This window comes from Pipra filicauda, unplaced genomic scaffold (genome assembly GCF_003945595.2).
Source record: "Pipra filicauda isolate LSUMZ 115617 unplaced genomic scaffold, ASM394559v2 scaffold14_size4853619_pilon, whole genome shotgun sequence".
NCBI lineage: Eukaryota > Metazoa > Chordata > Aves > Passeriformes > Pipridae > Pipra > Pipra filicauda.
The window spans coordinates 2096146-2121224 of NW_024103985.1; the positions used below are offsets into that span (position 1 = coordinate 2096146).

At 40.3% G+C, this 25079-nt stretch overlaps 1 protein-coding gene across 12 annotated transcripts in view; it reads right to left on the bottom strand.

Moving 5' to 3' along the window:
* The window catches only part of RIMBP2 (RIMS binding protein 2), a 95916-nt gene that overhangs the window by 19088 nt on the left and 51749 nt on the right, over positions 1-25079 (bottom strand). For all 12 annotated transcript variants that reach the window (XM_027733027.2, XM_027733024.2, XM_027733023.2 and 9 more), the window contains 10 exons: positions 23448-23498; positions 19491-19695; positions 13802-13953; positions 11429-11505; positions 10648-10757; positions 9418-10227; positions 5396-5547; positions 4570-5025; positions 2805-2951; positions 1348-1506 (listed from right to left, as the gene is read on the bottom strand). In XM_027733027.2, the coding sequence (XP_027588828.1) occupies positions 1348-1506; positions 2805-2951; positions 4570-5025; positions 5396-5547; positions 9418-10227; positions 10648-10757; positions 11429-11505; positions 13802-13953; positions 19491-19695; positions 23448-23498 (2319 nt within the window). The remainder of the gene's footprint in view (positions 1-1347; positions 1507-2804; positions 2952-4569; positions 5026-5395; positions 5548-9417; positions 10228-10647; positions 10758-11428; positions 11506-13801; positions 13954-19490; positions 19696-23447; positions 23499-25079) is intronic.

A 25079-nucleotide genomic window follows, 5' to 3' on the forward strand; every position in this document is an offset into this window, starting at 1 on the left:
AAGCATGTTAAACTTAACTGGGCCTTGGATGTTGTCCCCTTTCAGGCATTAGGAACTTTCTTATTTCACCTATTTTCATTCCTTTTTGAAATGTGTATCGCACTTGTGAAACAAGACAAACTGCCATAAAAGTGGAAAAACAAATCAGAATGAACAATGATAGTTTTGAGAAGCTGCTGCATCAAGAGAAGCACACCTGTAAACCTTAACAGTCTAAAATTATTTACTGCCCCAGTCAATGTTCTGGCCCTTTCTTTCTAAATATCAACACTGGCAATACTAATTTAAAACAAAGAAATAAATAACTTTCTGATGCATAAAGAACAAGAAGAGTCTAGGGATAATTGTCTTTTTCCCAGTGGAAAGGGACAGAAGCAGCATGCAGAAGGATTTCACTTTCAACCTTTATGTTAGCAGAACAATAGAAAACTGATTATTTCTTCTTTTGAAAAAGTACCTGTCTCATTGCAGATAGCATCAGAATAAAAAGAATGAATTTATAGCACATGAAAGCAGTTACAAGAATGGTCAAAATGCTTGTATGCATGAAATTGATTTTAGTTAAATAACAGTGCCTTGAAAAAAAGTTGACCTCTGTGTTTGTGCTAAGAAAACACAGTTTGTGTGATTACTACAGACATAAAAACCCAAATACAATTTACATGTACAAATATAATATGGGAACTACATATTTGGCATTGGGTAAGTTCAATATCCTACTTATGCTTTAATTGTTATAATAAAGTTGTCTTTCATGATGAATAGTCCTGTGTAGTGTTAAGGCAATATTTCCCATGGGTATTTCCTGCTGTCTCTGGTGATTTTTTATATCCCTCTGGTGATTACTTAATAATCACCAGAGCACAAGGATTTCTGATAGTGCATTGATCAAACAAAGCTAATCCAACTCCCTTTCTTACAAGAATCCTTTAGAGCCTGGGAAGAAATGGGACTGGCACTGGAAACAGGGACAAATCACTCAGACATGAAAAACATACATTGTCTTCTTGGTATGTACATAATTTTTATACATCTCCTTGCTCAGAAACAACTCATTTTCTGGGTAGCACATGCAGCTTATCTTCATATAGACATGGGAGAGGTCCTCAGATGTAGAACTGAAATTGCAACTGCAACAGTTACAAGTAGGAAAACAGTCGATTAGTTAAAAGATTAGCTATCCAACAATGAAGGAAAAAGGAAGGAATAACTGCATTAAAGCGGCCCAGCTCTAGGTCTATACGAGTTTTAATGGTCTGCAAAATCCATAACTGACTACAAGAAACGCTTTGAAGGAAGAATCAAAAGCCGGGGGTGCTCCTGAGGGTTCCCTGCAGCCACACTTACCTTGAGGGCGTTGTGGGAGCTCACACTGACTCGCCGCCTCCCTCCATCCTCCAGCTGCATTTCGGAGTAAAGCTCTTCCTCGTCTTCCTCCATAATGTCAGACAGGTCCGAGCCTCTGCTGCTCTCTGTGTGATACTCCTCCCCGTGGCAATAGTGAGGCTGATTCACAAGGTGAGAGAGAAAGGTCTTTACTGCCTGTAGAGCTGGAAATCCTCAGGTAACACACCGAGGACCAGAGCATTTCCTGGATTTGAATGTCACGCTGATTACCACGTCTAAATTACATCCCATGGCTTGCTGCTCTGTTCTACTGGAGAGATCCTGCATGAAGTTTGTTTTGGCCATTTATGGTCCTAATTCAAGAAATCCAGTCTTAATCCCAGGTGATACATAAAAGGATATCTCCATTCCCAGCACCAAATCTAGTCTTAGTCTTGATTAAATTCCCCTGATTTAAAGAGGTCCTTCATGCATCAGTGGACTTGCTGACCAAATTGTAAAAGCCCTAGGATAATTCACATATCATCTGTTCTTCACAGCTGTTTCTTACATCACATTATAATTTAAAAGTGATCAGCATTTAATTCTTGCAGGATATTACCACCATTGTATGATATAAGTAGCTTATGACATTTGAAGCTTTAATTTTTTTAAACATTGTAGGAATAGACTGACTAAAACACTGGAAATTTGGGGCATTGTTCATACATTTGTAGCTGCTTGAACATCTATAATAAACAGAACCAAAATTCCAGAACATCTCAGAACTGGCACAAGAAGGGGTGGTGTTGCTTGGACCCTTCCACATGGGAGGTCAGATATTTGGCTAAAAAGCTTTTTTGACTATGCCAAGACATAAGAAAATATCTCTTCTCTAGAATTTACATTTCTCTTGACAGTAATGTAATAAATTATTTTATATTTCTTTTCAGTGGGATCAAACTAAAAGCTGTGCAGTCGTGCAAAATTCTTCTGGCAACACCTTTCCATTCCTTACAGCGTGCCAAGCATAGAGGATTTTGGTTTTCTGTAATTAGGTTATTAGCTTACAGGTTGTGGCTTTTATGGAACGCAGAAACTCTTCCCACTTCCCCTTTTCCCACAGCATTTTTTCATAGGCAGTAGAGACACCACACTGAAAGGCCCAGAACCCAAACATGACAGTCCAGTCACATTTGCTATTTCAGCTTTTCCATCTTCATTTTTGCAGTTCCCACTGCTCAAACCTGCTGCTTGGGCTGATGGGCTGGAGGTGCCTGGTGCATTCAGCTCCCATCAGGCAGTGTCATGCTGCAGGACCAGGACACACATCTCCCTCCCCACGAATTCCTGCTTGTCTGTACAGTTTACCAACACAGCCACAATAATCAGGAGGTGACCTGGACAGCCTGCTGAGCTTCAGAAAGTGCTTGTTTTATGTCAAACACCTGACACAACGACAAAACCAGGCTACTCACTTGCTTTCCAAGTTCTGACCCTTTTAGGAAATCATCCACTGAAGCTCCCCTTCTTTTGACATTGGGAGAATCATAGCCATCCTCCTCCTCATCAGAGTTGGCATAGTGGGCACTGCTCCTGTCACTGAACACACTCCTCCTCTCCATCTAGCAAGGCAACAAAAAAATGGAAAATTGTGAAGCAGACTCCCTCCTGCCACCAGAAGAAGAAATGACAAATATAAGAACTCAAGCACACACCATTTAAATGTGCTCATGGTTAGAGCAATGCTGGTTTCCCTGACTGGAATCTTTAAGAAATATTCAAGAATTTTTTGCTTATCATATTCCTCTGGCTCATAAACAATTACATGATTCTCTGTGATCATCAACTCATCTGCTCTCTTCCCTGTACCACTTATGTCAAAATTCTCAGTATTCTACAGTCAGAGGCTGCTAACAAAGACTCTAATTTCCCCTTGGCAGAGCGTCAGTGGATGAACTCAGCACAAAAAAAGCTTTAGAATGAGACTCTGGGCTCTTCCTCTGCTCTGAGGTGACTCCTGGCCTCAGTTACTAATTCCTGCTGCTTACTCTCCTGACAATAACCCTCAGCCATCTAACAGGCTGGATGAGGGCAGGGAGAAGGTACACAGCTTCTGCAGCAGCTTACCACAGGGGAAGAATTTCTACTACAGGGGACTAAACATGACAAATATCACCGGCAGGATTTGATTTAATTTAGAATGAATTCATCTGTAAACTTCTGTCCACATTCCTGAATTAAACATTTCAAGCATCACTTAAATTAATGTAATTAAACATGGTTCAGAGTATTTGTTATGTCAGCATTTTCCAAACTAGAAAAAGTATTTCTGTTATCTTTCCCTATATAGTTCTTAAATCAACTTTCACCTCTGAGAGCCCAAGAAACAAATTTTTTCCTTCTACTACATTTATTCCAGTTTTCTTTCTTTATAAACAAAAGGAAGATACATACACATGCATACTTATGTATTTATCAGACATTATTGATCCAGAATTACTCAGGTTCTCAAAAGCTGGCTCAATTCACCCACTGGCTCAAAACAGGGACAGTCAATAAGCTGGGGCTGTTAAGATACATGTGAACTGTCAAAATTAATGGAGTTATTTTGGACATATGATGGGAGACCAAAAACTGGACATAAGTGATGACTGCTGGATGAAGGACCACAAGGGTGTATGAAATAAGTGACTCCACAGCCTGCAAAAAGTGACAGACAGTTGTGAGCAGCTTGTGATGAGAAAGTCACCGCCCAGGGCACTGGGAGTGTTTAAATATTGCATACTTGTGTAGAAAAACCAGAGCATGTTGTCAGGATGCATAGACATCAGCTGTACTGACCCTTGAGCCTCAAATATGGGATTTAAATTAACTAGCAAACATCTGAGTCACTGCAGCAGCCATGGGTCCAAGCCAGGCAGTGTCCTTTGGGCAGTGATGCTGTTAGCAGCTACAGGAGGAGCTGCAATGAAAAGCAGTTGTGAACATCTGTGAAAATGTGACACTGAGAAGGGCAAATATGTAAAACTGCCTGTGGGATCCACGACAGCAGACACAACAGTGCTTTACACGCACAGAATTTCAGCACACGGCTTCGTCTCCAACTACGGACCCTCAGAGCTTAGGAATGAATTATCTGCTCCCTAAAGCACGTGACGAAAAAAAAACCTTTTGATGGGAAGCGCCACAATGAATAAAAACAACCCGAAAAAAGCCCTGAGAGAAAAAGTTTGCCTTTACCCTGTTGCTCTCTGCAACCCTTTGTGCAGCTTCTCTGGCCATGGCTTTCGCGACGGTGTTTGGGATGGGTGTGCCTTGGGGCTGAGGGAGGATCCTGTTGGGGGATGGAGACCTCCTCCCGTGGCTGTGGAAGCTGGGGGGCTCAAGTGTGTGTCCGTGAACGGGGGACGCCGAACGAGTCTGCTCCCACGACTCATCCCTTTTCAAATGGGGACCTAAATGTTCTTCTTTGGTTTCTGGGGCTCCGGCACTTGCTAATGGCTTAGATTTGGGAGCAGTTCTGGGGTGAGGGGTTGGAGGCACCAGGAGGTCGGGTGGAATGGCAGCAACAGAAGAGTCCACTGATTCCCCTTGTGCAGAGAGCGTTCGAACAGTGACTTCCCTCGCTTCCAAACTCCTCAGTCTCAGCAGCTCCACCAGTGTGTTCTCTGCTGTTGGGAAGATCACCTCTGCCACCTGAGAGCACAAACAAACAACTCATGAGCATGGAAACGTCTGCCTCCCTCCCCTCAGCCTCACTAAAGGACAACCTTCAAAGTCTTAACATGGAGTGAACTATTGCCAACCCCAGCACCAGTTGTCTTTAATCCTTTCAACCCCTTTGTCCAAAAGCTGAAGTTTTTGGCTTTTTTTGTCCGAAAGCTGAAGTGTCTGTAGAAAGGAAGCTCATGAACAAGTTGTGCACAAACAAAAGAACAGGGTCCCCTGAAAACTGAGTGAGAACCCCCTGCAGGCATCCAAGGGCTGTCACACCTTCCTTGCTGCCTTTACCTGTCGGAATTCCCCCAGAGCAGATGGTCTCTGTAATGCTGGAAGGAGAACTCACCCGTTGCCCTCTCGCATAAACCCCGTAACCTGTGACGTTGGCGCCGTGGGAGGTCCCGGTGGCCGTCAGAGTCGGGGGCTTCCAGGACACCTGGATGGTCCCTGGGGTGGACCCAGCCCGGACAGCAACATCTTGAGGTGGAGCTGGAGGACCTGAGGAAGATGGGACAGGTCACTGTGGTTGGAAACTACAGATCTCAATGCACTTTTTATTTTTTTATTTTTTTTTTATTTTTTTAGAAGACAAACTATCCTTGTTGTGGTTGTTTTGTAAGAGCAGAAGCACAGGCTCAGCAGGTCACAGAGCTGGAACTGACTCTCACTTTACAAGCATTAACTGAACTGTACTCCTTTGCAAGATGGTCTATACTTGCACCTTGCTCTGGATCTGTTTTTAACCCTGCATAACTGCTGCATAACTGATACTCTGAATGCAGAATATGCTAACAGAAAAACAGAGTGAGAAAAAGGCCCAGGATAGGCACTGTTAGTGGAAAACTGCTGCATGTGACAGCAAATTACATTTTGAGATAGATGTCTGCGCTGAATGCACACTACATACTCTGAAATCACTTTCAAATTCTGTCTCTCTGGACCATCAGGGGCTCCAAGTCCTAATTTAAGGGCCAGAAGCACAGTGAACTAGGGTGCAATGTGAACTGCAAGCTGAAAATTCAACATTTTCCACCAGCAGCATGCTGGTTAAAGGACAACTGATCTCACAGTCTTTCCTCTGCACTGAAGAAAAAAAATGCATCCACTAACCTCCTAAGGCATTTCCAGTATGTTAGTGTAATAGCACACCAAATACATCCTTAATTAAAAGACATTACCCTACTATAAATAGTTCTACTGCGGCCAGAAAGCCAAAGTAAAAATACCATAGAGATTATTAGTTCATAAATTTTTCAAGCATCCTGTTGTGCTAATTTAACAGCCAAACCCTGAGAAATGTCTCGTGTTAAAACATCTCAGAAGGAGGGTTCAGCAAGCTCTGCAGAACAGCCAGGAGAATACAAACCTCGAGTTTGCTTTTCCCAGTGAACTAAGCACAACCAGTTCCTGCTCATCTACCAAAAAGGCCACAAATATTTCAGCTGTGTGCCTGATACATGTGTAAAATACCACACAAGTCTCAGCCAGTTTGCTGGCAAACTGCCAGTGCATTTCACTGGTTTGCTGTCACTGAATTTCTTTCTCCAGAGGGCATGGAAATAAAATTATGGTCATGTTCAGGACAGCACAGGCACAACAGGAAATTTTTGCTTGTACCATCCCCTGCACCTATAATGTATTTTTAACTTGCAAGTCCGAAGTATGCAAATTGACCTAAGACTATTTTTGGCCAAGACAGATTTTGGTCTAGGATTGAATTTCAGCTTTCCTAACCATCCTATTTTATTGACAGCCAGCATTCCCAATCCAGCAGGGCTGCTGAGCTTACAAGAAAGAATGCATCTGATCTAACCCACTATCTTGTCAGTGACAATGACATTAATCTGCTCCTGCAGGAGAAGTCACCTTCCTTCCATTCTCCCACAACTAAACAATCCCCAGGGAGTGTGTCTCGACCTTCAGAGACTCTGGCAGGGGCAGGTTTAATAAAGTGTGATGCCCAAGGCTTAGCATGGTTTCTATTTTCCCCCATCATTAAATAGGAAATTATTCTTGATGACTTGTGATGGTCTTGGCCATCAACATGAATGTTTGTTTTGGAATTCTGCCCTACTTTGGTCCTCATGGGGTTTTTCACATAAATTAGCTCAAAACCAATAACAGTCCCACGGGTCCTGATCCTGTACTTATTTCTATTTTTGGATCTGAGCGTCCAAGAGAGAGAACTACTTCTATCTTAATTTAAGCAATTCCAATGCTTTGATGAATCAAGAAAATAAAATTTCAATGCTTTGATGAATCAATTGGTCAGCTGTCAATCGGCTTTGGTCTCACAGGAAGCAATGTGTTTTCAGTATAAATCATGCAAAACATGATATATTTATGCAAAGAGAAAAAAAGAAAAGATGATCCCTAATTGCCCTGCACTTTTCACACAACTGCTCTCTATAGCTTTGAAATGTGAGCAGTTCCCTCAAGATCATTTTTGCTTATTGTACTCCCAAAAAAACCCTGAGTTTGCTACAGTGTGAAAATATTAAAATATCCCCTGATCCCCACTCCTTTTTTTGGGATAAGTGGCTGATGACATCCTTTTCTGTAAGGATATCACCCAACCCACTAGTAAAGGCCAGAGCTTCTCAGCTTCGAATAAAATGAGCACTGGAGGGATTTAAGGAGGAAAAATAATCCAGTCTGAGAAAAAGAACCAGCATTAGTCACTTAATTTCTTTCTTTTAACTGTGGTTTGAAAGAAGAAAGATGTGATTACTCGAAGCCAGCAGTATTTGCCAGACAAAACCATGACACACTGTGATGGTTAACTCCCATCATTGACTTATTTCATGGGCATCCTTTCACTTTGTTCCAATAACTTCTGAAATACAGGCATAGGCCTCTAATAACTTCAACTGTTGCTATTTTATTTTGCTATAAAACAGTGAAAAGTTGACATGCTTCTGTAAAAATGCTCCCTGTGCAATGAAGGGGTGGGGAAGACTCTGGATTTCAAAGATGAGGCTTCACTGCATTTCAGCTCCCCAGCAGAGAACAGCTCAGGCACTGCTTAGCACACTCCAGCAACTAGAGGGAGATACAGCACGTTCAGTGTTTGAAAAATACCTCACTCCAAAGGCCTTTCCCAAGCAGTACAGAAGCTGACAAATGTAATAAGTTCAAGTCAGCATCCAGGCAGTGCCTCCCAGCTGCCCCAGAACACATTCCAGGTTGGAAATGCCCCCCTCCCACAGGTTCTACAACAGCACCACCACTCACCTCACTGACATGATTCCAGACAAAAGAGTAAATGTGTGAGCTGAGGATGTTTTTACTGAAACTATGAATCAACAGCATCAAAAAGAGGAGACATATGAGCTTAATTCCCTGTCTACTCAGCCAGCACGGCTGTCCTGCCTGTCTCCTCACATAAATAAAAGTCATACTAGGCAAGGAAGAGACCAGAATTAATTCTTGCCCCTTTGCTGGAATCAAATCCCAGCAGGGAGTGAAGGAACCACAGCTCAGTACATGCTACTGACATTCCACTCTCCAGGAGCCACTTGTGCTTGTCTGTCCCTGCTCCAGAGGCACTCAGGGATCTGAAAGACTGGATGGATAAGGAGTCTCCTACTTGTCCTTGATTAGATGACCTTGAATGTATAAGGACACATGTCCAATTTTTTTCAGGGATATTGCCATATACCCCCAAAATCATGAGATTATCCTTTAATTCACTACATTCTTTCTGCTCCAGTTTTCAACACCACTTCAGTGTTCTTAAATAGTGGGAAATGACTGACAAGGCTTGCCACCATTCCTAATGTAAAAGCCAGGTGGGGAAAAAAACCTCAGAATATCCAAAACAAAATGGATTTGTTGACTTTACAGGTTCAAATTGTACAATGTGATTACAACTTCCCAACCAAAATACATTTACGTCCCCTCAGTGACTCTGTGGTCCTCTAAGAGGTTTGTGTTGTTTTTCACTAGAGAAAATGTTAGAAGTGCTTTAAGACACACACATAACAAAAAAATGACATGTCAGAAGTAAAAACTGTTTTTTCTCCCAGCGCTGTTCACACCAATGAGAATAAATTACTACCAGAAATATTATAACTGGACAAAGGAAATACAAATGGAGATTAATCTGATAAAACACTTAACGTGTTATCTGAGATGATGATCTGAAGTTTATCTCCCAAAAATGTATCTGTCCTTACCCAGGAGTGAAGAAGACAATAATGCAGGACAGGAATTAATTTTAAATAGCATAAAGCAATCTAATAATCCCCAGTCTGCTCACAAAAGTGACAGGGATTAGAGCAGGAAGCCAAAGGTTAAGTTATTTGATCTAGTATTTTCAGAGAAACTTAACTGGAGAGTTTTGGGGTAGGGAGAAAAATATCAGACCTGCTGGCAATGTAGAAAATTCCACAAAGGCTTCCTTTTTTTCTCGTTGTTCCAAGGGAAGCTGCCAGGGCATCTGATGGGGCTTTGCCATGACCTTCACCTTGTAGGCCATATTGGGCTTCAAATTAAAAAAATGGTACTTGTAGCTAGCAGCCTTGACAATGTCAAACTCTTCTTCATTAAGGAAGATGACGTGACTGTAATTACTGTTTGTAGGGAGCCAGGACAGCTCAGCAGAAATCTGGGTTATATTGTCCACTTTCAGATTGGAGGGGGCTACTATGACATCCTTCCCCACCAGCAGAGTGCACTGCAGCTCGTCGGAGTTGCCCTTGTTGGTGATGCTCTGGATGGATATTCTGTATGTGCAGGCAGAAATGTTGAGTTTTTCTATGAGAGCTTTCGTTCTGCTCCCCAAGGCGACGTTCATCCGGATTTCCTTGTCGACCAGGACGTTGTAGCTGCTGATGGTTCCCCAGCCGGGTGGCACTACTGGTGGCTCCCAGCCCACAATGACACTTTTGGCTAGTTGTTTGATAAGGGTGATTTTTCTAGGATAAGGCACAATGTCTTCTCCAATTTCATCAATGTTCACATCCAGAGTCCCTGCGCCGTTGCTGAGGACGCCGGAGTCTATGTGACTCGGTGGACTTATCTCCAAGAGATCTCCTTCCAAAGCAGGACCCGAGTGGTTGATAAAATTCTGATCTTGTTCGCTGCTTAATGTGCTTGATAACCGGGTCTCGTTGTCTTGAACAAAATCCACAAAGTTTGAAGGGACTAGTCCTCTTTGTCCATCCAGAAGTTCTCCTGGTGAGGAAGAGCAATGCCATTAAAATCCTTGGAGGAGAACACCTCTTTCATGCCCGTGCCTTGAGAGCGGACAGGACAAGGAAGAAGGATGGAGTGCAAACCCTACATAAACAACATTCACAGCTTGAGAACGTGAAGGGGAACACCAGAACTGCCAGCAAGCTTTCCTGTCAACTTCAATCTTGCCAGCAGGAAAAGCTGACACTATAAAATATCTTATAATTAGCTTTGCCTGCGAGGAGCGGCTTTGCCGGTGCAGAAACTCTGTTAATTAACAGAGCGATGATAAGGGTAATTTTAGCAACTGATTTAGTGGTAGACTAAGAAGGAAAGAATTTGGAGCGTGTTTGACAGACGGACTGATTTCGATCTGCATGAATTAGCATGAATTCACAGACTGGAAAAAGAAAAAAATACCTTCATAGAAGCCATCTTCATCCATGTCTCCGTACACGTAAAGGTACTTTCCTGCCGTAAGAGGGAGCTCTGCCTCTGGATTTTCGTTTGGTCCATCGAAAGGGTTGTAACTGCAGGGAGCACCGGAGCAACACTGATCAGGGGGAGGTGGACAGCTCTAAGGCTTATTTTTTAAAACGAATTAAAAGGAACTCAGTTGTGGGGGGTCTTTTCCAGCCCCCACATTCCATTTTTTTAATATTTTTTATGTGTCTCTTACACAGGTTTATTAACTTCCACAAGGACAAGGTAAAAAAAGACAAAACCAGTGAGTTACAGATAAGAAGGATACTGAGAGACAAAAAGTACTTATAAACTACTTAAATCCATATCCATCCCGAAAGAAATTGTTAGTCCCTGAAATTTATATCATGACAGGACTTTATATCTGAAATTTTAAAGTGCAAAGCAAAGATGCAATGGACTTTTAAATCTTTTCTTGCTTGAGAAGGTAATTTATAAGAACAGATTGAGACATCCTCTGCAAAGTAGGAGGTACCAATTAATGTCATTTAGGCACTGAAGGTTGGAAATACAGTGGTGGGTGAGAGAGACATGTCATGTTCAGCTTCCTCTGGCAGTTAAAGCGCGTGGACATGGTACTATTTTGCAGTCAGTAAAGGGGTCTGTTATCCATTCACTGATTCCATGTAATAATTCAGTGTGTGAATAAAGTGAAGGAAAACCTAATGTTGAATATTACAACTGTGTATTATATATGGAATGAGATGGGGGGGTTTACCTATAACGAGCAATGCAAAGATGGACTTTCCCAGAATATCTCTGCTTTGAGGTATTGGAATTCTGATCATTATCCATCTGTAGGGGGGTAAAAAAAAAAAAAAGGTAATGCTATTTCAAAAATCTGCATGAACAGTTTTCCTGACAGGTGATATCAATCAGACAGCGAACATGCAACATTGAGAAAAAACAGAAATTAAATTCCAACATGGAACACAACTGGTTAATTTTACTTAGAAGGGCTGACAGCAGTGACTAAGCACTTAAGACAAATATTGAGTTTAGAGCTGGTGCAAGTGTCAGCTTCCAAACAATTGGAAACAATGAGTATTACATAAAACATATCCCCTCGCCAATCCAATCCACAGCATCAGCATCTGTTGAATCCCACCCTTTCCACTAACAGACAGAAACATATTTCCTTGGAATTTACCATCATATTTAACTCAAATCTGCAAAGCCACACATTTATTCCATTACAAATCTGGTCTACAAAACCCAGAGATTAAATTGTGGTGCTGAATCAACACAGACTGTGCCTATTTTAGCTCTGCATCAGGTATCTCACTGCTAAAGCAGTAATTCTTTCTGTTATGCTTTGAGCCTAGTAGAGTTTTTAAAGTGAGAGTCAAACTTCCTGCCATTTGTTTTACAGAATGCTGTGAGCCATTTCAGAAAAAATGACCAACTCTTTGCCTGTGCTTGAGAGAACTTTAATCAAAATAGAAATGCCAGGTAAACAGTGGGATCAAATAATATTGTCCAAAAATTGATTGCAATTTTACCATCTAAACAGAGTGAATATTGAACTGCAACTTTCAGCTCTAAACTGGTCCCTGTCAAAAGTGCACCAGAAAAATGCTGAGTTAATACACTTTTCCTCTGAATTAACTCTCAAGAGGTGGGTTAGCACAGCACACACTATTCCACCAACACTTGACCCCAGTGAAGAGGACACTAACAGTCCCAGAACAGGTATTTTCCCCTGTGTAGAATTTGGGGATGTATGCACATTTCCAAGGATTATCACCCTGCCACCTTTATATGGTGCATAACTCAACCAAGAATGGTTATTCTAGAAGACTTTGGCACCAGTGACAACCAGGGCAGTTGCAAATATACTTTTTGCAGAGTGTCACTTTTTTTTTTTCTTATTTATTTCAGACTTCCCAGCGTTATGCTCCATTTTTAGATTTTATTCATACACTCTCCCTTAGGTCTGGATATCTCTGAAAAGGAATGGAGCTTAATTTCTGTGAGCTTGCATAATGTAAGTATGTATCACATAATTACACTCTAGAAGGCACAAAAAGTACAATTCTCCAAAAGAGGGTTTGACATTCTCAGTGAGAGATAACTCAAAAAATAATAGAAAAAGGGAATTAAATTTGACGTGTGCTTTTTCTGTTCCTTGCTGTTAGTTCTGCTTCCCTAAGTCTCCTTGCTAAGCTGCTTTTTCTGCTTTGACTACTTTTTCTGTGGCCTCTTCTAAAAGCAGTGAATGTTTCCACTTTTCAGTAATGCTGCTACACAAATATACACAAATATTCCTTGTGGATAATCCTTAGATATGCCCATGGAATTCCTACTATACAAGAATCTAATATTTTGTTGAGTGTCCTACACAATACTCAGGTTTGTGATCCATTTAGAAACATTTGTTTCTATCAATTTTCACAGGTTCAATAGCAATGAACTTATATAATATAGAAAGAAAATATGCACAGTTGCAATTTATTTACTCCTGTAAGGATTAAGAAAGGGATTCCAGACTACAAAGTGAGGGGTAAAATCTAAAGATCATTTCCTCATGGGTATTTGCCCATACAAACCAGACCTTTTAGCATTTAATAGAAAATTATGCCCTTCTAAAAAGTTTTCCAAAATTTGTCCCATACCTATTTTTATTTATAACATTTCTCCTAAATATTAACAAACAACTTTTTATGGCAGCTTTGAAAAGCTCTTCTGAGCCTCCCACTGGATTTCTACCAGAATCCTACCAAAAAGCAGAAAACCTTTCTAAGAAAGGAGGAACAGAACCTTTCAAAAGTACAATTAAACACCAGATGCAACAGCTGGATGGTGGAAGACTTTGGTGACAACAGCCTGCAACTTCCACTTCCATTTTACAGGCTCAGTATCAGTTTAAGAGGGTGCTGGAAAGGTTGGAAAGGCTGTTAGCAGGTGGTGTCTGCCTTGAAAATATCAGTTATGTTCCCACTGATCGTGTTCTCGAGCTGTCTCAGAAAATGAGAACATTCATGTCTTGACTTTTTAAAAGCAAGTGGATCAACCTGCATCAGCCCCCTGGAGCAGAGGAGTCTTGGCCCCTATAACACACATTTGCAGTAAGAAATTTAAAAAGACTCACGTCTGAATCAAATCTGCATCTTGGGGTACCAGATCTTGACTTGGACAGGAATGTAGGTTTGACAGACAGTTGTTCTGGTTTGTCTCCAGATATTTGAAGGGGTCGTATGAACTCTGAGATCACACAGCGACTTCCAGAAGGACTTTCATGAACTGGCAGTGAACAAAACACACACGAGAATAAGGAATTGCTCTCAAGCAGAAACACTGCCAACTAATAAGCAGCAGTGAGTTATTTTCTCCTCCTGTTAAAAATCCTTCCAGAAAAAGACTACAGTAGGTAGACTGCAGAACACAAAAGGCTCTGCCTACTCGTTCCCAGTCTCTTGGTAAATCACATAAATCAACCATATGTAACAAAACATAATGTAGAAAGTGAAGGTATTTTAACTCAAAAAATTCAAAGTTCAATTTTTCCTTATTGAAAAAAAGTCCACCTTCATTCTGAGCACCTTAATATGTACAGAGAAGTTACCTGACATGCTGTTTAACATACCCAGCACTAACGAGCTGCTGTTAGAACCTTTATTTCTTTTGGGGACTCTGTCATATACTGGAAAGTAGAACCGAGTCATACATTTGTCTTCTGAGAAAGTGACTGAAATGCTAATGATTTAGTTGGCAGGATGTTCATTTTCAAATGAAGTGGTTTGACTTTTGTCAGGCAGCAGGTGCCAAGAGCACCTGCCTCATAGTTTGTGAGAGTTCCTCTTTAACACCAGCACTAAAACACGTAATCTGATCACAGTTCCATCTCTCCAGTTTCTAAAAAAATGGAAGATTTGGGCTATGAGAAAGGAAAAATATTCAGAAATCCTTTTGGAATATTTTTGTTGCGCTTTTAAAAACAGTTTTAAGAAAATGAAAAGGCAGCGTATACTGCACATTGAATAACCTAAGGAGGCTGATCCCTCTTATCTCCCACTGACTCCAGTGAAAATCAGGCCTAGAGGTGAGGGGAGACAATTAAAAAGAACGACATCAAGGTAGCAAGACAGACTAACAAAGTGTTATATAAAATACTTCTACATTTTTTCCCTTTTACTGTTAGTTTAGTCCCCAGACCACAGGACAGCAGGAGATTGTAAACTGAGCTTAGTTATACCTGCAGCGTGAGCAGAAGCTACAGCAAAGCACAGTCCTTGCTGACACATCTAGATATGCAGAGTGCATTCTCCTTTTCATTAACATAATGAGCCTATGCTATAATTTTTTCTGAATATGTGTAGGTTCAGCATTTCCTCTCCTGTTCTGCCAGAAGTCTGGACAGCAATGTTTTGGTACTGAACTGCAGCTTCCCAGACCACGTCACCAGGAATTATCAGTGGAACCTCTTTATTCATACTGCAGAGGAGAATAAGCTCCAAGAATATCATCAGAGGGTTTTTCTGGTGTTCTCATTAGTCCATTATGATTAATTTTCTCTGCATCACTGTAATTTACAGCAGGACAGCTTAAGCCCATTGACAGCAGGGTAATATACAACTCACCACACAAAAGATTAATTACAGCCAGCCCCGCTTACAGCAATCCCCAGGCTGGAAAAGGGCACATTTTTTATTCTTGGAACCTTTCTCACATATATAACAAAAAAGTCATCCCTGTTCAGAAACCTTCAGCCAATTTAGCTCCTTCTGTTTGCTGTTAATGTGCTTGCCATATCAGCCTGTCAGCGCCAAGCCTATAAATAATTGGGCCAACTGTGATTATTCATTCAAAGGAAACTGCTGTTTGGTCTCATACCTCCTGGATTCTTCAGGCTTTGTTTTTAAATTAGTTGCACAACATGGCAAAAGTGGAGAAAGATTCTAGGACAATCTAGCCCTTGCTTTGCATACATATAGGATAACTAGGATAGGGACATGCATTATCAAGAACTCCAGGAGCATCAGGATGCTGGAAGATATTGATCTGTCTTATTATTTTTGCTTGTGAAACAGAATACATAGAATTTGCCCTGAATCTTTAACATGTAGAAGAGAAAACTATGTTGTGATTGCATTAGTGACTGGACAGATGTATGCCCACATAGATACCTCGCCTCCCATCAGAGTCACTGGAATATCCATCAATGTATGTGGAAGTGCAGCTTCTGCCCCAAGTCTAGCTCTGCAAAATGGATCTGTCTTCCTAACTGGACTAATTGCTGCCTTCAGTGTCCCCTGTTTCTCCATTTATTTGGCTACTTGTGCAATGGAGCATCTCCCTTGTCAATAAGATCCACACAGGGTGCCATCAACTCCTGTCTCCTTAGGAAAGAGTGTGTGAAACAACAGAAGCTGATCCTCTAAGGCTCTTTCCATGCTGTGGGACTGCTTTTCTCTATTCTTCTAATATCTGCAGTAAACTGGAAAGAACTGATTTTCATATGAGCCTTGTCATGCAGCTTTAGCAGTGAGTTCCTGTGTGTTCTGGAGAGGAGCCTTTTTAAAAGGTCATGAGACACTTAAATAATATATGTAAATTCATGCAGATTCTATGTATATAGAGCCACAGTTGGATTAAAAAAAAATAAACACAGGCATCATCAAGTAATGCCTTTGCAAAAAAAAAAAAAACAAAAACAAACAAAATTTGGGCTCACAGTGCACAAAGCACATTCCTCCTGAAACCTCCTGAACCTCTGTCATCTCCTGATCATTTCTACAGAGGAGAGCTACTCTTGCAGATTGTGAATACAGGATACAGACAAAAAAGGCTGCATGATGTCCCTGGGCTTGAGCTACAGACTGTGGAGGAATGAGACCTACAGACTGTTTTAAAGCTTGTTAACTGCAAACCAAGCAAAAAAACCCAAACGAAACACCTTTCCTTTTATATCTGCCCTCTGGAAAAACCACATTTTAAAATGAAGAGTACAAGAGGTCAGCTCTTAAGAAAATGCAGCAGCATCTAGAAATGTCTCTTTTTTTTTTCTCTAAATACTAGAAAAGAACCCTATAAAGCCACGGGGTTTTTATCCATAAAGTCTTTGTGAAATCAATATATGCTCAAAATGGCCATTATTTTCCCATGCCTGGCAAATACCTGTTAAAGTCTGAAGAACACCCTTTCAAGAGAAAAGGAAGATCACCAGGCCTAATTGAAATGTTTCAGGAGAATTAAAGCTGCCCATACTTGCATTACAATTAGACTCTCCATTTTATTTATTGCAATTGCTGATTCCATATGGACTACCTAAATTACCCAGAAAGACCATTTAGACGAGCCTCTTATCTGATGAATAATAAATCTTAAGGTTTCTCTACCTGATTGTGACATTATTATATGCTTAAAGTGAACTTTTAATGCTCTAATCCATTCTGGCTGGGTTTATTTCATTTCCTGATACATTCAAACATCACCAATTAAGGCAAAGCAGCTGGTCATAAACTGATCTCATTTCCGTCATTTGCTTTGCTTTGAAAGCTGTCCCTGTGTTCCCTCTTGTGTTCTTTCTTCCTCACACATAATAAAAATAATTACACTTCTGGTTTGAAGAACTTGCTGTACATTACCATCATTATTGTGGAAGGGCTGATTTCAATAATTAGAAATCCTGCCCACTTGCTCAAACATCACTTTATTGTTATCAGTGCATTCATACTGAGAATGAATGTTGTCCAAGGATTTCTGATGTTTATTCACTGGTGCTGCAGGCCCTGATTTCTTAGTCACATAAAAAGTCAAAAGGTTATAGGGAAAGATTTACAGCCTTTAAATGCCTTCAGTACAGACCTGGCTGCGTTTGCTGCGCCTTTACTCAAGGATTACATGGAATATTTCTGTTTGGTATGTTTTGAAGGTTTTTAAAAAGGTTTTTCCATTGGTATTTTATTAGTTTGGAGAGTTTGACTGAGTACCTTAAAAAGTTTAGGTGATTTTCATTTGGGGGTGGGAACCTGTTTAAATCAATTGCAGTGATACAGGCTGGACCTTCCCCAGCTGCCTGAAGGACATTTCGATACCTAACTACCTTTTCTTTAAAAGTAATTGGAACTAATTGGAAAATCCTGTCCTTAGAAGACATGAAGAGCTAATGCTGCTGGTATTAAGGAAATTTCTACTAAATTCTTATGGCTATCAGGTAATGCCTCCAGAATTCTCCATTTACTGCATTTTGACATCCAGTTAAGTAAAACGTGCAGCTCCAGAAAAGCCTATGAATTAACATGCACCACAGTGGGCAAGACTGCCAACAGCTCCAATTTTGTGCTCAAGAACCCAAGGCACACAAAATACAGAGTTACTGAACTGAAATGAAAGAAGGATGTCACCTTGCTTCCCTTTGACTTGGTTTCACATTGGGTTTAGCACCCTTCACTGAAAATCACTGCTTGTCTGCAGCAGCAGGGAAATGATTTGTGATTCCTAGGACCTGTTGCTCGGGGTTTTTCTAGAAGCTTAGGGAGAAAAGTCGAGGCCATTTCATATTTCCAGTTCCTTTTCACACTTATTTTAAAACAACCTTTGGTGAATTTGTAAGTAAAGGGAATTAACTGACAGCTGGTTTTTTGCAGAACAAGTGAAGTGATTCTTCACTGAGCTGCTGAGGACACTCCTCAGCCTCGAGAATAACATCATGATAATACACAATCCAACGTGATTTACATGGAAGTGATTTCCAAGTGTGCTCAGGTAACCCCTTGCCTTGACCTTTGCAATTTTCTTATGAATAATGGATGGTTTACAAAGCTCTGCACTTAGGAGAGCCGTTGCCTCTGGCAACAGGAGATGACCCGGTGAAAGTTCAACACAGATCTTGGATAACCACACGCTGTGGACTATCCTGGGCACTGTAAGTGTAAGAACAACAATGCACATGTAAATCAATTTTTCTTGTTTTTTAAACTTTACATTCTCCACTTGTTTTCAAACTCAAATCAATAATATTTTTGTCAAGGCTCTTCTGTTTCTAGAACAACTTAGAGTTGCATCTTTAAATACTATTTGAAACACGGTTAAAAATTTAAACGTACCTTTGCACAGTTTAGCAAGCAACTGTAGATATTATCCTCACCCAGTTCTGTTAAAATATATCCCCATGAAACTCATTTTCAGCTGAAATCACTTTATACCAGAATCTGTGTTTTGTAGACAGTGTTTGCTTCAATTTTAATTTTTTTAATGTTTTACTTTCAATTTTTTTGTGGAGAAGTGCATCATTTCTGTTGAACAAATGAAATTAAGCCAAAACCACTTTGATGTCTGTCAAAATACTTCGTTCAGTTCCTCTATTTTCTACCCATCTCTATTTACACTTCTCTTCTATGTAATGGCCAGTACAGTGTGTGTGTGTCTCTGTGCTTGCTTTCCCAATGAACTGCTACTTCAACAAGATAGCAGACCTACCCCTGTGTCCCTGAAACAGGGAAGGTTTGAGAACAAAGCCTGTATATGCAGACAGTCCTTCTTCTTACAATGGAAGTATATTTTTACATAAGAAACACACAATTTAACACTGAACTGGTTTCTTATCACTACACCCAACAACAATTAGAGAGAATTGTGCTCCCACCTGTGCCCAAATAAAACTGGAACGAGCTCAGTGAAGGCTTAAGAGATACTTTGAAATTTAAACAAGTCACAAAACGGGAACAGGAGTGGATTCCACCCTCCATTTGTACAGCAAACTGTGTTTACGTCACAGAGTTGCATCGGAAAACGCACAGGGCAGAACTGACACCCACAAACAAAAGGCTGGTCCTTACCTTTGCCTATAGAAGTGGCTATTCCATTCATTAACTGGGATAGAGATTTACCAGGAGAACCAGAGATATCCGAGGGTACCAACGTGTTGCTGCTCAGGAGATCAATCTTCCCTGCCTGCTGCCGAAACTTCTCCAGCTCTCTGGACAGGAGGTTAAATTGCTCGCTCTGCGTCCGGCATTTCTCCTCCAGCTCCCGGACCTTGGCCTGCACAACCAAGCCACAACACTGAGATCAGAGCTCTGACTCCATCAGATTTTTCTGAAGGACCAGGAAGCCAGGAGAGGCAAACTATTTGGGATAAACAGGCCCACGATCTCCCTCTGATTCTCAGCCTGGTGGTAACCCTGGAATACTGAGGTGATTTCTCCTTTCGTCCTCAGTTCCCAAAGGGGAAATTCCTCATTGTATATTTTGGCAGTGCTCAGAAAACCACTGTCAAGAACACCTGCAAACAGATCCTACAGCTTTGTGACTTCTACACACATCTGAATGTCAGTTTTGTGGTGTGCTCTTCCAACTTTTTCTAAAACTCAGGTATTTTTCTGAGATTTGCCCATCCTCTGCTATTAAGTATAAACCTCCTGAATGGCTAGATTAACATTTATATGTTAAAACTCAACAAGAACAGAAAAACCCACAGTGGCTCATGCAGAATTTAGGCCCAGGTACTGGTTGAATTCCCTTCCAAACCCAATGCTCCTCTCTTTAAAGCCACACAAAGTACTCCAGACTCCAGCAAGAGGAGGTTGGTTGAAAGGCTGTGAGAAGCACCAAAATGTCATTGTTGGCAAACATTTTCGTTTGAATTCCGAGGCATCAGGCTTTAACAAAAGAGAACTTAAAAAAGAACATAAAACAAAAGAGAACTTCTGTGCTGACCTGGGAAATATTACATACCACCTCTAAAAAGACCCTAGCTCAGCTAAAGACAAGGAAAACACTTATAGCACCCAGAAGAAGCCAGAAATCCAAATTTCCTACTACAGAAGGTGGTACTGTTTGTTCCTTTTCTTGTAACAAATACTTTTTTAAAGCCGCCGTGAATTTCAAAGATAAAATTTCTCTGTGTTCATAACACCAATTAATTTATTTCTGCTAAAGATGTCTCAGGGTATCCATCTGATCTGTTATAAAACAAAACCCAATAAGAATCAGAGACATTGTGGGAGTTTTACACAAACATTAAATGCTTGGGTATTTTTTAGTCTTTCATCTCTTTGCTGTGGTTTGGAGGGACCGAAATGTGAGCCTTTGCTGCTTGTTAATTTGCTGCAAGAATATGACATCTATGTACGATTTTAAAAGGACATCAAGCAAACAAAGAAGTAAACTGGTCTGAGTTTTTGGTCCCCTCTTTTAAGGATGAGCTATTTGACCCTCTAAGAATATACACTGACTTTTCTACATGCAGTTATGGAAACTCTAGAATAAAATGAAAAATAAAAACATCACAATCCAAATCTCATCAAGATGCTAAGCCCATCTTAAAAATGTTTTTTAAAAAACAGTAATGTATTATTATCTATTAATTTTAGAAGTATATGCATCTCAGTATATGCCTTCTTTGTCTTTTCTTGTGAGCATGTAGAAATTTCAAGTTGTTCTGTCATGAGAGTGGGAAGCCTGGAAGAGAAATGCTTTTACTGCTTAAGGTTGTGAGTTAGAATTGAGCACAAAGCTGGTACTATATAAAGAAAAAAGGGCCCTAAGATCCTCAGTGGAGCTAGCAGGAAGTATTCCCTGTGCTCATCCTCGTTTCTTGGCTTCAGGCATGTGCTTGGTTTGCTGTCAGCCAGCCAGACTCACCTCGCTGGAGAAAACCTACACGTCCATGTACGTCAGCGCAGAGCGAGGCGTGTGCTCACAGCCATAAAATCTGGGTTTTTATTCTCTGTCGTGGTTCCTCCCATTTAATCTGCCCTGCTAACGATGGCACAGAGGTGCCAAGTCTACCAGACCTCCCTAAAACCGGCTCTGCCTACAGCAGGGGTTGTATGCAGAGACATTCCCTGCTGCAGACAGATTGAATGTCTGTCACTTGGCACCCGCCAAGTTTCTCATACAACCCATGGTGCTGCTTCTAAAGTTCAAATGGCTTCTTAAACAGAAAATGAAGCAGAGACTTCATCCATTACAAGACAGATACTGTTCACACGAGACAGGGAAGATGATGAGCAACTTTCCAAGTGGACAGGTTTGAATTCAGACTGGTAATTGACTCACATGTTCTGCTGGGGAGATGTTATTTTATAGTTTAGCTGTTCTTAGCAGCAATAGCTTTCACTGGGTGGTTCAAATCAACCTCAGGTGAAAATATCATATAAAATAGTCTCTGTATTAACAACAAAACAATCTGAATTCAGACAAAATCCACACAGTCAGAAAGTTTACAGTGGTGAATAAACTACCAAACCATTCCTAATGGGCATGCTCTTAAGAAATTTGACTTTCAAAATCAGGATCTGAGTTCTCATCAAATCATGACAAGATTAATTTCTCGTGGAATAAAAGTCTAATTTTGATGATTTGGTGTTTGGCCAAAAAAAAAAAGCAAAGCATGCTTGCATAACAATGGTTCTAGCACGCATCCCATGCAAGGTTAGGCAGGGCTCTCGTACTCATTTTAGAGGGAAAGGTGCAGGACTCAGGACAGGGAAAGGAGAATTTATGCCCTAAAATACCTGCATGCTGTCCAAGGTGTTCTGGATGAAGTGCAAAGCAATAAATCCCAAACAAGACACAGTAAACAAAGAGATGTGAAATAACCAAAGAAATAAAAACAGTTTTGAATACTTTTGTTCTGTTTTGTTTTTTTACATTTCAAAGTGAAGTATATTAGAACAGTTCCACGTGTAAAGACATGCATTAACACAAACCACGCTACAGAACGCTTCAGAAATCAATATTGCTGCTGATCTCAGACTGCACATTAAATAAAATGCTAAAACAATAATGCACTTGTGGCAATAAAAAGCAAAAGCTTTGGCAACCTTGGTGGGGTTGTGCAGATCGCAGGTTGCAGACAAATCAGCTACACAGGAATTGTGCTCAGCTTGAGGGGGGTAAATAATCTCTTGCCTGCCTTGTTTTTAATTATGTTTTCCTGCATTATATACTTTCCACCAGGCATTAAATAATAATTTAATCTTGTGTTCTGAAAGCTAAAACAAACTTAATATATATGGTGAATATGAAAGGCTATGAGCAAAACATGTGCTGTGGGAATATTGATTTTTATGAACGAATTCTTTAATTATTTTTTCTTTACAGTTGATCGATGCACCGGAAAAAACACCTTTCACCAAGGCATGACCAGCAAGTGGACACACAGAAATACTGTGGGAAGCTAAACAGACTAGAAATCAGCTTTTGCTAAAAACAGATTTTTAAATGAAATATTGGCAATGCCCTTGCTATGATCAATCCACGGTATTGCCTGTTCTTTAGGATACATTAACCCTTAAAAAACATTTAATGCCTTTTCTTTTCATCAGGCAGAAAAATGAAGTGTTCTCTCTCTACCACACCCTTTTAAGGTTATTTAAAGCACCTAAATTCTTTCAGCAGGTTTAAAATTTTTAGTTCTTTAACATGTTGCCTTATGATTATTAGCCAGTATTTAATTAGGAACGTTAGGTAACAGATTGGTGTTTGCAGCTATATTTCCAGCCTAATAAATAATATTTCTCATAATTAATCACTTTCTATTTTAATAGTATTTTACAAAAAAAAATGGTCCCAAATGAGAAACTGAGGTACACAAATCACTTCCAACAGCTCAGCTTAATGCACTCCTAACTGAATTATAAACCTTAGAGGATGCAATTATATTAGAAGATAAAAAAAAAAATCTATCTGCCTACATATTCCTTGGAACTTTCAGAAGTGATGATACTGTAAAGTTATCACATTCAGAAGGGAACCTGAATAGGCAAAGGTAACACAGAGTATCTTACCTCTAGCAACTGAACTGCTCCCTCATGTTCCTTCTTAGCTTCAACCTGAGCCTTGTGTTTATGGAAAAGGAAAAAAGAAAGAGGAAAAAAAGAGAAAAAAAGGAGGAAAAGGGAAAATCATTAGTCATACCACACATAATATGCTCTAAGCACATAAAGTAGCATACTGTATACACAAATCCAGAGCCAATTACAGTCTGGAAGGGTGGCTCTGCCAGTATTACTCCAGCACTTGGGCTCCAAGCCTCTGAAATAACTGCTTATTTTTAGGAGATCGAATCTCAGGGAAGCTTAATAGCATTGGTATTTTGCTGGGCCAACACAAGCAGGCTCAACATGCTGCAAGATCACATCTCTGAAACCCTCCAAATTAAAGCTGAAGTGGAGTTTGGTGCTGAGGAGGTTCATAGTGTAGAAACTTCCCATATCAGGTAGGAGAAAGCAACACAAAAATTAAGCTCATTCTTTTAATGAAGCATCAGTATTTATCATTGAAAAAATAACTCACAAAACACCTCAAGGCAAGCACAAGTCAGGCTCTCTGAAAACAGCAGTGCAACATTTAGAGTCCAATCAAAGACGAAAAGAGAGAATAAATAAGAGCAGAAAAGTATTTTATATAGCTCAGAAATTCACTTATCAAATCACAGTCAGGAAAAGTCTAAACCTTAAAACCAAAAAACAGCACTAAGTAACTTTGTGTTACCCTCCCTTTATTTCCATTTAAGGTTTCAGTATCTCCTTCATTGAAGCTTGCCCAAGATAAGCACACATTTTGTTAACCATTGTATCATTCTGCACATTCCTCACCAGAGAAAAATCTTAAAACCCTCCTGTTTGGCAGAGAACAGCACCCCACAGACTCTCCAGTTTAATGGCCCAGAGAGTCCCATGATGGACACAGATAACAGCAATTTTAACTTCATTCCCCTCACCTCTAAGGGCCACTCTACTCCTTTATTGGTTTCAGTGGAAGCTGGGTCAGGCCATAAAGTCACAACCAGAACATCCACCCAAACTATCCTTCACTGTCATGCAGGATAATAAAGCCTCCTTCAATCCTGCCAGCACAGTCATATTTCTTCCTGGACTACAGTAATAAGTCTTAGTGCTAGCACTCGATAAATATTGGCTCCACGAGAATCAGCAAACATGTGATAACAGGTAATAGAAAGCCTTGAGTCATCCATCAGTACAAGTTTAATAAAATCTACCCAGAATATGAGTTCTGGATAAATGATTAGAAAACCTGCATCAATAGCTATCTCTCTTTCACATCCAACTGCCTCGTGTATTAAGGTTTTCTTAAAAGAAAAAGACCATCTGATTCCCCATCAGCACAGAATCGTGAGGAACAATATCGTGCTCTTACTTTTAGGCTGAAAAATCTGAGCTGAAAAGCCTGTATTTATATTAAAAAAGACAATGAATCTTTATTTATATTCAAAATGGGGCTGTACCAGCAACTTGCTTTGCTCTGAAGCGCCCATTTTGGGGGCTCCTCAGAGCCTTTACAGCAGTAAGAAGATGTGCTGTGAAATGCCATCCTGTTACTGCCCAGAGTTACTACTTTCATTTCACAAGACTTTCTCAAATAATTATATGGCTCCAATAAAAAAAGAAGGGAAGAAA